General features: G+C 38.0%; 1 protein-coding gene across 1 annotated transcript; it reads right to left on the bottom strand.

Annotated features, from left to right (window-relative positions):
- Positions 1 to 277: 277 nt before the first annotated feature.
- Positions 278 to 14,486, bottom strand: CC2H3orf85 (chromosome C2 C3orf85 homolog). The gene is made up of 4 exons (XM_045501941.1): positions 14,405 to 14,486; positions 14,252 to 14,304; positions 2,112 to 2,245; positions 278 to 694 (listed from the first exon to the last, which is right to left on the bottom strand). Exons 2-4 carry the CDS (start codon positions 14,298 to 14,300, stop codon positions 605 to 607), a joined length of 273 nt encoding a protein of 90 aa, XP_045357897.1. The 5' UTR covers positions 14,301 to 14,304; positions 14,405 to 14,486; the 3' UTR covers positions 278 to 604.
- Between the last annotated feature and the right edge of the window lie 223 nt (positions 14,487 to 14,709).

The following is a 14,709-nucleotide window of genomic DNA, read 5'->3' as shown; positions in this document are numbered from 1 at the left end:
TGAGAGATCCCTATTCCTTTTTTTTTTTTTTATAAAGCTGATTTATTTATTTAGAGAGAGAGAGAGAGCACATGCACATACACAGGAACAGGAGGTGGGCAGAGAGAATCCCAAGCAGGCTCTGTGCTCTCAGTGCAGAGCCCAACACAAACCATGGGATCATGACCTGAGCCAAAATCAAGAGTTGGATGCTCAACCAACTGAACCACCCAGGCACCCCTCCTCTTCCTTTAATTAAAAAGCGAATTAACTCTCTCAAAAAGGAAGCAAAAGGAAGTAAGCTATCAACAGTGAGTTTTAATGGCACTACTTTTTTGCTTTTGGTTTCCTTTTCCAGAAGAGCCCTTTTTTAATCAATGTTAGTACTATTGTCTTTATTTTAGTTCTCATCTTAAGATCTAGAATTTACTGAGAACTTCTAATTCTAGGTCTCTAGATGGATTTTTATATTTACTCCTTTCAACAGTTCCATGAGACAGACATATTAAGTAATCTTGTAAGTGGCAGAGATTTGCCTCCATGTCTCCAAAGCCCACAGTTTGGTTGCATTGCCATGTTGACTCCCATCGTTTTTTTCTCTCCTGGTTTAACCATCAAAGCACATTTACTGGGAAGTGGACATGTCAAAAGTGAAGGTATTCACATTCAGATAATATTGTGCTATTGTTTTCAAAGCAGTCCATGTTTCAAGAGCCTGTAACAAAAGAAACTTTAAGTCATGATCTCTGAGTATGGAGAACACATGTTACATCAATTATTCAGGTAATCATACAGATAATCCTAAAAGATTGAGAGAAATAGAGTAGAAGAATAATACAAAAAAAGGTTTGGTTAACATACTTTTAGTGACCTATATTCTTCAATGCTTAAATGTTTTACAGTATTTCTGGGGCTACCGCATGAACCAGTGTGGCAGAGTCTTGTTACATTATAGTATCTGTCAGTTGATCACAGTGCTAGTCTACAATTATAGGCAGGAGTGTACTTGAAAATTTCAGTATTCCATAAAGAAGACACAGTCTACTCGCTTATGTAATATTTAATTTGCCAAATAAACAAATGTCTGGCTTTAATACCTCTAAATGTTGCCTGTTGGAGAAAAACAGGCACAAAACTAGATGCATTATTCAAGCTGGTGGTTTTCATCAGCAAATGCTAACCAGAAATGAGCCATTCCTGGTAGACCAGTTAAAACTCAACTGTGCAGAGTAAGGATAGGACCAAGGCCCCAGAAAAACAAGGACATTCAAATTTTTTGTGACTTTATACAACCCTTTAGCCTGATGATAGAGCTTGATACACATGTAAAGAGAAAAAGAACAAACAAATGAAGGGATTAATTAATTTGTTATACATCTTTGTTTGCTAAATTGCTAAATTTTAAGAGAGAAATCATGAATAATTGAAATCCTCAGACAATTCAACAATTTCATTTGGCCTGGAGTTTCAATGTTTTTTGTTGTTTTTTTTTTTCCATCAAAAGAGTAAACATGGAATAAAACAGGCTAAAGCACGTTTCTTCTTTATTTCTCTTGGAGTGAGACTTCCAAATGAGTAAAAAGTGTATGGAAGACAAGCAAATGAAGGAATGACATTAAATGCTTGGATGATTATTAAAGGTTTGGAAAATAAGCTGCTGAACAACTAAAAGGGAACTAAATGTGACTGCGGTCCATTTATCCACCTACTCAAATATGCAATAATCTACTGAGATTTGACTAAGAATCATTTTGATAGGTTCTGAGAAAAATGACCTTGATGGATAAGACATGACATGCACCTCACCTCTGTAGCCTAGGTAAGGGAGGTTGGGTGCACAGAGAAACAATTCCAGTGTGCCATTCACATGTGAACGGCATGCAATGGGGAGAAAAGAAAGAATGTTACCCAGGAAAGAAGGGAAAGTCTTCAGAAAGAAGGGGACATTTGATTTTAGTCTTGAAGGAAGAGGTGAAGTTTACTAGACAAAAGCCATTTTATGGGAAGGAAGGAGCAGTTACAGCTCAGGGCAGATAGAAAAAATCAGGGCTGATGGTGTGTTAACGCCTGCTGATGCAATGCCTATTTAACAAGATAGATGGTGAGAAGCCATTTGTTTCTAATGCAAATACCTTATCAGCCAGCGTGTTTCCCCACATATTTGGATTGCCATCTGGGTCCCAGTAATCCTGCAAATATATGTGTCTTTTGAGATGTAGGAACTGGTTTGCGGGGTCCTCCAACAAAAATGGTGCTCCCAACGCTCCTGTAATTTAGAGTCCAAGAGCACAGCATCTTTTAGGGCAATAGTTTACATCTCACTGTTTATCCTCTTAAAGAGACATAGCTGTGGCCTTTGGGAGTCTGGGTGCCTGACAAGGAGATCCCGAAAAAGCTATGCTTCGTGAGAGATGACTGCTCCTCAGCCTTTTGCCATGACTGCACTATCATCATCCTGTGTCCTGAATATAGTACAGCATGAAAGCCAGTGCCATGTGATGAACGGAAAAGACTTTTAGAACCTTCTTTACATGCATGGGAGCCCACAGATCTGAATTCAAATTCCAGCTCTATCACTTTTTTAGACAAGTTTCTTTATTCCTCTAAGCTGTAGTTTTCTTGTATGTAAAGACATAGGATAATAACACAGTAACACAATAATATAGGATTGCCATAAGGATTGGATATATTCATGACTGTAAACCACCTGGCTCAAGCCAGGCGGTCAACAATCTTTTATTCTTCCCTTCCAAGCCCTTTCTTTCAGTTTTAAGTAGACTGCTTCCAAATCTGGCACTGTGGTTTCAATTGTTAGTATTGATAGATCTATCACTGAATTGAAGAGGTTTATATTTTAGATTCCTTTCCACTCCAGGATTAAGAGAAAAAAAAAAAGATGACTGTTTTTAAAATCCAGACTCTTTTATATCTTGAAATTTTAACACTCTATATTGTGTTTTTATTCCCAAATAAAACACAATTGTGTTCAGAGTTCTAATTTGAATCCGTATAAAGGAAGAGCACACTGCCCACCTATTTGTGGTAACAATACAATCTGTTCATTGCTTGTGATAAAGAGTCATTTATTACGAATGTTACATTAGGTACTCTATAGCTTCATCATTAACAGGATTCTACCGACCAGGATTACAGTGGACTATAAGATACAAAACCTCCCCTCTGTAAGGGAGGGGAAGGAAGGGTCCAAGATTCAAAATAAAACAAGGAAACATAGGATTTGATTGCACTAAGGGAGTTTAGGAGAAGGCGGTGTTATTAAGCTTTGGGGCTCTGGGGCACAAGCAGACATTTTCGTGATCAGGAAAATTGCTGAAACTCTTCCTTGAAGAAAAGATTAAATTTAGCAGGATGGGAGAAGGAGCAAGACTTTAAATTTTAAGCTAGAGGAATGATGTGAGCAAAAATGTGTGGCTCTGGGAATCTGTAAATGGATGTCTGAAGACAATGGTTAGAGGTGGCTAGGTTATTTGTGCATGAATGTGTGTGTATGTATCAATATCATTTATATATGTGTGTGTGTGTATATATATATATATATATATATATATATATATACACATATACACACAAATAATGATAGTTGACATTTATTAAGCATTGTGCTAAGTACTTTACCTGAATTACCTTATTTAATACAACAAACCTAAGAAGCAGCACTATCAATCATTTCATTTTGCGGACAAGGAAACTACATCACAGAAAACTTAAATAATATATTCATGGCTAGTAGGAAGGGGAGATAGAATTCTCCCTTTAAAGCCACTGTACAATATTATGACTAAGAAACAGGAATTCTTGGGGCCAAAGGAAAGTAATAATAATGATAATGATAATAATAATAATAGTCTTATGCATTTATAGAAAAAAAGGAACCAATCATTACTTAAACATTCTGTATGATCTGCTTTTCCAAGCTTGACCTGAGCACTAAGCAGGGTTCTAGTTATTAGTTCTATTACCTCTAGATTAATTTGTTAACCCACTAAGCTCTCGTTCTAAATGCCTACCTATTGAAAATGATGTGGATATTATGCATTGATCAGGCTGTCTGTGGGTGCAAAACACTACTAGTGATGGAAAATAGAAAAATGACTCAGACACATTCTTTATTAATAGAAAGTTAGCAATTTATGTTATTCAGTAATTTAAAAAGAAAAGGTAAAAGTCAAGTTTTTAGAAGATATTAGCAACAGACGATAGAAGTAATACTAGCCTGCTGGTAGGTAATCAAATTCAATACAATCAAACCAGCATGCCTGTGGAAGCCATCCTCCAAAATGTCCCCCAAAGATCACTGCCTCCTTGGTACTCATATCCTCTGTGGTCTTCTTTCATTTAGTAGAGTGGCCCTGTGTAACCACAGGATAGTGCAGAAGTGACTGTGTGTGATTTCTATGGCTAGCACATAAAAGATGTTATAGTTTCTGCCTTGTCCCATTCTTGAATCACTTGCTCTAATGGAAGACAGCTGCCATGTTGTGAGGACACTCAAAGAGCCCTGAAGAGAGACCCATGTGTCAAGGAATTGAAGCCTCCCACCAACAGCCATACAAACGGAGCACCTGGGAACCTGATGTTTTTGCTCCAGTCAAGCCTTCAGATCACAACAGTCCTCAGATCACAGTAGCCCTCACTGACATCTTTACTGTACCCTCACGAGAGATCCTGAGTCAGAATCACTGTCTTAATCCATTCCCAAATTCTTGACCTTCAGAAAGTGTACAGTAATAAATGTTTATTGTTTTAAGCTGCTATAGTTTGGGGAAAATAGTTATGTCATAGTAGATAACTAATACAGTGCTTTATAAGTGCCTACTTATGTCAAGATAAACTGCTAATCACCGGAGCTGAGACCCAGATGAAACAAGTGAGGCCACTAGGGCATAAAACAGAAGAAGAAACTTGCTCTCAAGCTCACAGATTTTGTGCCATAACATCTCCACTTGCCTCATCCTAGTCTCTGCTCTGATCATCATTGCAGAGAAAGATAAACAAAGAATAACTCTGCCCCTAAGGAATTCACATTATATTCAGAGCTCATAAATAATTACAAGGAAACATATTGTGGCCAGACCAATTGAAGGGGGAATGATTAATTCTGATATTGGCATGGAGGCATCACAGAGAAATCGGTTTTGAGTTGGGCTTCAAAGGTTATGGAATGTTTCCACAGTTAGGAAGAAGGGAATGGAAACAAAGCACATGTATTCCAGGCTGAAGAAGATTCGAGAGCCAAGGAACAGAGGAACAAAGAAGGCTCAGGTTCGGTGACCATCACTTTGCCAATGTGACTGCAGGGTAGGGTTGAGGTGTAGATGTGGTCAAAATGAACATTGGAAAGATAAGCCGGGGCCTGATTCTGAGGGATAATTACTCTCATACCAAGGAGTTTGGACTTTATTCTTCAAACAATTAATTATTATTTCTGAACAAGAAAATGATAGGACCACATTTGCTTAAAAATTTTTTGTTTGATTGTGATAAAATATGCTAACAGAAAAATTACCATTTTAACCATTTTTATTTGTACAATTCAGTGGCATCAACCACATTCACAATGTTCTAAAACCATCACCACTATCTCAAGAACTTTTTTATCCCCTCAAATAGAAACTCAGTATCCTTTAACAATTCTCATCACTCTCTCCTCCAGCCCCTGGCAACCATCATTAGCTTTCTGTCTCTATGAATTTGCTAATTGTAGGTACCTCATTGTAAGAGGAATCATGCACTATTTGTCCCTTTGTGTCTGATTTATCTCAGTTGAGTATCTTCAAGGTTTACATGTTGTAACATAGATCAGCATTTCATTCCTTTTTATTTTATTTTATTTATTTTAAGTTTTATTTATTTTGAGAGAGAGCGAGAGAGTATGGCTGAGCACGAGTGGGTGAGGGACAGAGAGAGAGGGAGAGAGAAAGAATCCCAAGCAGGCTCTGCACTGTCAGCACAGAGCCCAATGTGGGGCTCAAATTCATGAACTGCAAGATCATGACCTGAGCCGAAATCGAGAGCCAGATACTTAACTGACTGAGTCACCTGGGTGCCCCAGTTACTCATTCCTTTTTAAGACTGAATAATATTTTGTATGTATATGCCAACATTTTGCTTATCAATTCACAGATACTTTTGGAAACTCCTTTGTCAGTGTGAAAGGCAGATGGTAAAAGGAAGAGAGAGTGAGAGGAACAGGTTGGGGCCTCTTCTAATGGCCCAGAGGAGAGATAAGTGGGACCTGAATCAGGTGACTGACACCATGGATGGGAAGACAGGACTGACTGGAACAGAGCAGGGAACTCATTCGTTTGGGCTCACTAGTGAGGACTGCCCAGCATTGAAGTTCTAGTTTTAACTGAGATGTGTTCATAGACCACTTCTCAGATTTCTCTTCATTCTCTTTGAAGAAAAGGTGTTACAGTATTAGACATTTAATGTGTTATTCTGTTAAAAAAAAATGAGAGGGGGAGGTTTTCAAAATAGAGTATCTAGGCAAAGAAGATTCAATATCAGTATCTAATAAATGTTTGTACATACATTAGGCTCAGGATATAATTTACAGCTAGATAAAGAAAATACAGTAACCACTTAAGATAGTGTTACTTGGAATCATCCAAAAGTAAAACCAATATCTGCACTACAATTGTCATGGTGTATTGTACAATTGCTAAGGGAAAAAAATGTATTACATAAATCTTAGCAGAGAAGCATGGTTTAAAATATAAACCATAGCTATTTTAAGCTCTAATAATTCTGTCTTTTGAAAATCTTCTATCTTTTTGCTCATGGAAAATATTTCACTGATGCAATCTCCCCCTCATCCCCCACCCTCGCCCCTGAACATTCAAAGCACCTATTTCAGCATTATGTGCCCAACAGGCATCCAATAAATATTAATTGGTGGTGATAATAACATCACCCAGGAGAGAGACAGAAAGTAGTATTTATTATCCTACTTTACAAATGAGAAAATTGACACACGGAGATGAAATGACTCACTCAAGGTCACATAGTAAGTCATTGGCAGGGCTGGAAATAAAATGCAAGTTATACAGAAGGGCATGCTATTATCCTCTCTGCTTGAGAAATTTCTCCTCCCTTTTTCATTCTGCCTGATCAACCTTGAAAGTTAGTGAGAGCAAGATCAGAGTTTGTGTTTGTAAGCCTATATAATACTGCTGGGGTTTGAAAACTGAACCCTGAGTTTTATTACTTTGTTGGTTTTTAATTTTTTTTAATGTAGGCAGTATCAGCCAGGTTAATGCCTTTTTTAAACTTTAAAATCATAAGCTATAAAAAAAATCTTCCTTTTTTTTCTTCCCAACTCCCTACACACCCTCCTTCCTTTCATCCTGTATCATAGTAGTTTTAATAGGATCTGTCAAGCTTAGTTCTGCTATCTAAACATATCTTGAATATAGTCTGCAGAAAATTCTGTACAGTTCAAGTAAGGCAGCCACTTCAGAGTATGGAGATATTTGAGATCATAGTTCTTGCCACACAAGCCAAGAAGGATCAGAGATTGAGAGTCTTATCCTGGCCCTGCCAGTGATTTGTTGGGTCATTAGCTGGTTACTCCTGCCTTTCCATTTCCTGTTCTTTAAAAGGAGGCTGGATCAAGGGCACCTGATCCTTGACTCAGTTGGTTAGGCATCCGTCCAGCTCTCGATTTCGGCTCAAGTCATGATCTCATGGTTTGTGCTTTAGAAGTCCATGTGGGGCTCTGCGCTGACAGCGTGGAGACTGCTTAGGATTCTGTCTGTCTCTCTCTTTGCCCCTCCCCTGCTTGTATGTGTGCACACTTCCGCTCTCACTTTCTCTCTCTCAAAAATAAATAAATAAAAATTAAAAAAAAAAAAAGTAAAATGAGGCTAGATCATATGAAGCTAACTAAGGTCTCTTCTAGCTCTAGTATTTTTAATTGGAATATATTCATAACAAATAGGTCATTAACTGAAAATTACTCTCTCTGCATGGTGTTAGGGCATCTAAAACATATAGAATATACTAAATGGGTACCGCTCCTACTACCATCAAGGAGTTCACATGCTGAGAAATTCAGCACTGAGATAGATAGAAATAAGTGAAGGAGAAGTCAAAATAGTCCTAGCCAATAATTAAAAGAATACAAATAAAAATGTATTCACATTATGCACAGAGAAGAGTGCCCATCATGGGCTGCGGAGCAGTATGTTGGTAATGAAAACTGTACAATTGGAAATGGAATGATTCCCTATTTTGTTATCACCCAGGGAAGGTTGAAAAAGAGTCTTTAAATTTGATATTGGAGAAATAACTGAATAGTCCTTATACTGTGCACCTGACTGTGAAGATGATTCCTTGTACCTACGCAAGAAGAGGAACCTATACACGAAAAAAGACCAGAAAGCCTGATGTGAAATATAAGATATAGAATCAAAGGACAGAGTCTGATGGCAGAGTCCTATTTTCTTTCCTGTAGAAGAAACTCATTTAGAGTAACCTCAGCTCACCCTTCTCCCCCCTTGTAGATAGACTCTGCCCCTCGGAAGGGGTGGTGCCCCATTTAACTGTCCAAAAGGCATAACTTGGCATGTTCAGCTAGCTCTTGCTTCTTTCTCTTGAGAGTTAGCTGCCCTCAGAGATCATACCTTCTCTTCTGGTTCTGCAACCTGCAACTAGATATGAAATTTACCAAATTCTGGGGTCCAGTCATCAGGTCATTTATATCTTATACTATGTTATGTCTTCCAAATTAGCCACTCTCAGGATTAAAGGGAATTGATTGCCTTCCATGATGATCTTTGGTTTATCTCTCCTCTTGATCAAATAAGCAGGCAAAGAAGGGAAGTGGGGAGTTCTATGTGTCAGAAGGTGGTACAGAGAACCCAACATGTCTGTTGTCTCTAAGCCTCACTAAGAAACAGAGAAAAAAAGAAACAAACAGGGGCACCTGGGTGGCTCAGTCGGTTGAGCGTCCGACTTCCGCTCAGGTCATGATCTCATGGTTTGTGAGTTTGAGCCCCGAGTCAGGCTCTGTCTGTGCTGACAGCTCAGAGCCTGGAGACCGTTTCAGATTCTGTGTCTCCCTCTCTCTCTGCCCCTCCCCTGCTCACACTCTGTCTCTCTCTCTCTCAAAAATAAATAAACATTAAAAAGAAAAGAAACAAACAAGCAAACAAATAAAAAAAAACCCACCAAAAACAAAAACAGAATAGACCAGGGCCCTCCAACCAGCAGGAACTTATCATCCCTGGAAAGCCAGGGCTGTGAATTCTGTGAATATTCATAAACAGTTACAATGAGGGAAGGAATTCTTTGTCTGTGAATAAACATGGTGGAATTTAGTGGGGGCAGAAGACACGACAATGTCTGACAAATCCACAGGATGGGCCACAGCTAGCTATTTCCCTTAAGGGCTGGGTGATACTGCTATTTGAAGTGTTACATGATGCCTGGTGCTGGAGATGGAGAATAAGTACTACAGTCCTGGTACAAGTTCAAAAATGCTCAGGTACCGGATGCTGAAAGCAAAGCACTTAGCATTCAGTATAAGCAATTAAAGAATTACATTTATTATTTACTATTTTTATTGGATTGAGTCCTAGTCTCATCCCTTAAAATGTTTGTCTAAAAAAAAAAAAAAAAAAAGGGGGCGCCTGGGTGGCGCAGTCGGTTAAGCGTCCGACTTCAGCCAGGTCATGATCTCGAGGTCCGTGAGTTCGAGCCCTGCGTCAGGCTCTGGGCTGACGGCTCAGAGCCTGGAGCCTGTTTCCGATTCTGTGTCTCCCTCTCTCTCTGCCCCTCCCCCGTTCATGCTCTGTCTCTCTCTGTCCCAAAAGTGAATAAACGTTGAAAAAAAAAAAAAAAAAAAAAAGAAAGAAAGAAATGCCCAGGCACATAAATTAAGTATTAAAATAAAGTATAAATAGTCACTTGGAATTAAGTACAAAAGAGGATCATGAGAAAAGGATATACAGACATCTTGGCCATATGGTAAAATTTTCAAAGATCTAAGCGTAGGAGAAATTTTCTAATTTTGTGAATAATTAAAATACTCATGTTTAGGTTCATATATTTAAAGTTGAATATTAAAAAAATTGAATATTTAAAAAATAAAGTTGAATATTTTATTCTCTGTGTTAATAATTTTTTGTTAGAAATTATGAAATAGTTATTTTTTGATTCCCACTCTAAATTTTGATCACTGACCCAAAAATTTATGGTGGAAAAGAGAAGAGTTGTATTTCATGTAATAGACTGTCACTTTGCTACAATTCAGATAAAAGTTAATGAGAGAGAGAAAGAGAGAGAAAAAATTTTGGGTTTGGGAGGAAAAATATGAAGAAGAAAAAGAAGAAGGGAGAAATCAAGAAAAGAAAGGAAATAGAAACAAAAGAAGGGAGGTTATAAAAATGAAAGGTTCAAGAGGTGAAAAGTCGTAGAAAAAAGGAACAGGACAAATAGGGAAGTAAAAAGACAGGGCAGAAGAGTCAATGGAAATTAGTTAGGAAAAAAAAAAGACACTGAACTTCAGGACTAGCTCTTCAATTCCATCATTTTACTAACCTGTTAAGGAAATGCTTTCATAAATGAACTTTTAACTTGGGAGCTTCGGCTTTACTGATGTTACAATTGCTAGTGTGTTGACTTTGTTGCAAAGTAAATAGAAACTAGTATTACTTGAGTTTAAGCTCAGTCTGTTCTAACCTGCTCTGAACACATTAACATACACACATACATGCTCACATGCATGGCCATGTAATTCCTGGGCTCATGTTTTGGACCTGGCAGATCTTTTATTTGCTTTTAATTTTGTGGACAGAGAAATTTGTAACGCACAAAAGGCAGCATTTAATATGATTCAATAGTAACCCTTGTGGATCATTGCCTGTGTGAATTGATGGGATTTCCAACTCTAGGGCCCTGACAAATGGTGCCACATGGACAGGAAAATAGATGGTTTTTCTGTAACAACCAGAGTGCTCAAAGAATCCAGTCACAGGCAATGATATTTTTCTCTAACTGAGTTATTTCCCAGTTTATTCTCACTACTCACTTTCTTGAGAGCATTGATCAACCTTAAGCCAAAGTGAGTAGATAAAATTAAGAGCAAATTCTTATAAAACAAACTAAAACTATATACAGAAAATAGACTCCCAAGGAATGGGAGGGTAGGGAGGGCAGCTGGATGACTGGGAAGGGCCGTTCCTCGTTCCTTCTATGGTGGCACAAAGGAAGGCAAAAACGGAGCCACTGGAGTGTGGGGGTGGGGGGGTGGGGGGGAGGGGCTGACTGGGTCAAAGGGAAGAATGTGAGCTTAAAAGCTCTTATCAGAAAAACCCAACCCAACACAACCCAACCAACCAAACAAAAACCTTGAAGACAAACTGCTGTTGGTTGCCAGCCATGGAGTAAAAATAGGACCTGGATGTCTGCTAGAGAAACAGGCTAAAGGCAGTTTGCTTCTACTGTCTAAAACCAGAAGACATACTTGCACTTCATGTGAGCTTATCACAGGTTGACAATACGGGCAGCAAGAACCTCCAGCTTGCTTCACATATGGGTCAACCTCAAGGACTGGCTTACTTACTCTGTGAAACACTTTCCACATATGCGTATTTTCCATATTTCTCCTTTGTGTGAAATGGGGCCCTCTTGAGGTGGAATATACTGAGTTAGGACTTCTCTTTACCCTCGCTACAACTAGCCACAGCTGGAGAAAGCTTCTGGTTATATCCTAGTTGGCTCTATCTATTCCCATAAAGTCATCCAGCTCCCTCACTCCAGGCCTGTTCTTGGAGAACCACTGGCCACAACAGTGGATTTATTCCTCTTTTAGCAGGTGGGCTTGCTGTGTGTTCTGTTGCCTGTCCTATAGCTACATATCCCATATCTAGCAACAGGGCCAGAGGAGGCAGTTTGTGTAGCAGAAAGAAGGGTTTTGTTCTCAGAAGACCTAGATGGAGGATTTGCATGTGAATCCAGCATCACCATTGATGAACTGTGTAGTTTAGTCATTTAACTTCTCTAAGCCTAAATTCCCATTGTAGAAGGAAAATCGTAACACTTATTTTCAGAGTGATTATGAGAGTGGACTTAAGGTAACCTATGGAAGGCCCCTGCCACAGAATAAAGACTTCAGGTAGTATTATTAATATTTGCTGCTTTTATTATAGGAGAAGGCAATTCTTGACCTGAATGCTGAAGAGAGGGTTTTTGTTTTGTTTTTTGATCAAATCATGACACTTGGACTTCTGATTCTCTGACCAGGGAACCAGTTCCAATGTGCATAAATTACTATTTTAAGAAAGTCAATAAAATGATTTGAGGACTGTGCTCATGAATGTAATTACTTGGGGAAGCTTCTTCATCATTTTTAGCTTCAGCATTCCCATTTGGAAAATGGATAATGACATCTTTTCCCTATTGACTTCAAATTAAGTTCTAGACAAAAGCAATTTGTTAGACAACTAATCTGTAACAGAGAAAACTTTTTTTTTTTTAGATAATAAACACACGCTTTTTTAAGATGGTTGTTTTCTTATGAGTAGAGGGCTCCAAGGAAGTGCAGATGAATAAGCTGCATTCTTAAATGAAAGATGGGAGGAGAGAGGGAAGAAGTGACTGAAGTTGATTCAAGCTACGATCTCCTACTTGAGAGCTGAATGATTTAGAAAATGTCAGTTAAACGAATTATTTGTGTAAGAAATGAATCTGGTCCCAAAGACTTATGTGTACTCAGCCTAGAGGTGGTAAAGTCTTCTTTCCTGAGATCTGAAGGGCTGAACCCAGCTCTGTCAACATTTCTCTCTCCTTGGTTTCTAATTCTCAACTTTTTTCACGAACTTTAGCCACATAATTTTATTTATTTATTTATGAAGTGAAATCAGTCAAACCAGTTGTCTTTCTAGGTAGACACATTCGTATCTCAGCTGGAGTTAAAGTGAATTCCAACTTGTTTCCTGAGAAAGTCTGTAAAAGTCATTTTGCAGGACCATTTTCCTTTTGCCAGATATTTTTGACCCTGCCTGTTCATAGGTGAATGTTGACTAGCAGTAGTGCTTTTAGCCTTGCTCTAATCCACCATCACCCACTCTAAAGCCAACTGCATGGATCAGCAGTCAAAGCAAAGCAGTACACTGATGGATTGTAACTAGCCCATGACTTCAATTTGCAGTGTGCTCCCGAAACACTCACTTAAACTGAGCCAGCCTCACTTTCTTCATCTGGAGAAGTGGGCTGTAACCACTATGTTTATACATGCCTTGATGATAATTGCCTAATAATAACTTGGCTAAAAATGTTTAAATCAGTTATTTAAACATGTCCCAAACATAAATATAACTTTGATGATTAAAACTCTTTATTAAAATTATTTATATGCTTAAGAATGAAAGGCTATTTATATACACATACATATATGTACACATATATCTAGAATCATATTCTAAGTATGATTCTAAGTACTTCTAAGTATGAATCATATTCTAAGTATGATTCTAAGTACACATATACTTAGAATCATATTCTAAGTATATCCTTTTATCTGTGTGTGTATATGTGTGTGTGTATGTGTGTGTGCGCCTCAAGAAAAACATGTAATTTTTTGTGTGGGTCTTAAGTTTATCATAAAAGTAGAAATTTATTCTTATTTAAGCATTTCACCAAAAGTATTTGTAAGTTGTAAAGATTTAACTGCGAAAATAATTTATACCTTTGTAGGTATTTTCAGTTTTGGTTACAAGAAAAACAAATGACCTCTCAGTTCCATTCAGATATCAGCCACTGAATTATTGGGTCAATTTGGCAGCAAATCATCTGACCTTCAGTGCCTTCCTTGATCTGTCTTTAAAACACCACTTCTCTGAGCTACAGCTTGCTCTAAAGGTTAATGAATTCACACTCTCACAGTACCTTGAGGTCTCCACATAATGGTACCATGTAAGTATTACAGTTTCTAAAAGCCATTTAAAATTTTTCTTTGTTCAAGGACACAAGAGCATTTCTTTGGAAGCAGCACTTAAAAGGGCTTCTTAGCATTAGTGACATGCTAATATGTTAATACATAACTAGGAACAGAATGATCACACACAATTAACACTAACATGTTCAAAACCATGCCATGACATGATAGTTTGGTTTTCCCAATGCTCTAGAATTGATCTGTGGATAAAACATGTTTGTTCGTTTCTTTAAAAAAAAGTCGAAAGTGGTTATCTATAAGCATGATTTTGTAAAAGGCATAATAAATAAAAAAGAAATAGATTCTTACCTATAAGCAATGTTGAACACAGGGCTACTTGAAGCATCTTATATGCCATAATCCTGTTTTGGAAAGAAAAGATTTATTTGTTTTAATTGAGACCCAGCAAAGCTGTAAGTCACACCGTCTACTTTCCAGGAGCGTGAAGCATTTGCTGCATACCTGGCAGCCCTGTGGAGCTGACACAAGTCAGAGAGGCCGTTGCTTAAGATGTGGCTTATTTATACGACTCCTGCCTTTTTACCCTTTGGACTTTTTGGACTGACTTTTTACAAGCTGTTCTTATATGAGCCACGTATTTATTTACTAATTTTATCATCTGTACAGACTAATGTAATAAGATGTTAAAAAAAAAAAAGGTTGGAAAAACTGAATCACTCATACATTGCTGGTAGGAACATAAAAGGGTACAGCCACTTTGGAAAACAATTCGGCAGTTGCTTATAAATCTGAGCATGCAATTACCA

This window comes from Leopardus geoffroyi, chromosome C2 (genome assembly GCF_018350155.1).
Source record: "Leopardus geoffroyi isolate Oge1 chromosome C2, O.geoffroyi_Oge1_pat1.0, whole genome shotgun sequence".
Classification (NCBI taxonomy): domain Eukaryota; kingdom Metazoa; phylum Chordata; class Mammalia; order Carnivora; family Felidae; genus Leopardus; species Leopardus geoffroyi.
The sequence above is the reverse complement of the archived record's forward strand: the minus strand, read 5'-3'. Positions and strand labels throughout refer to the sequence as shown.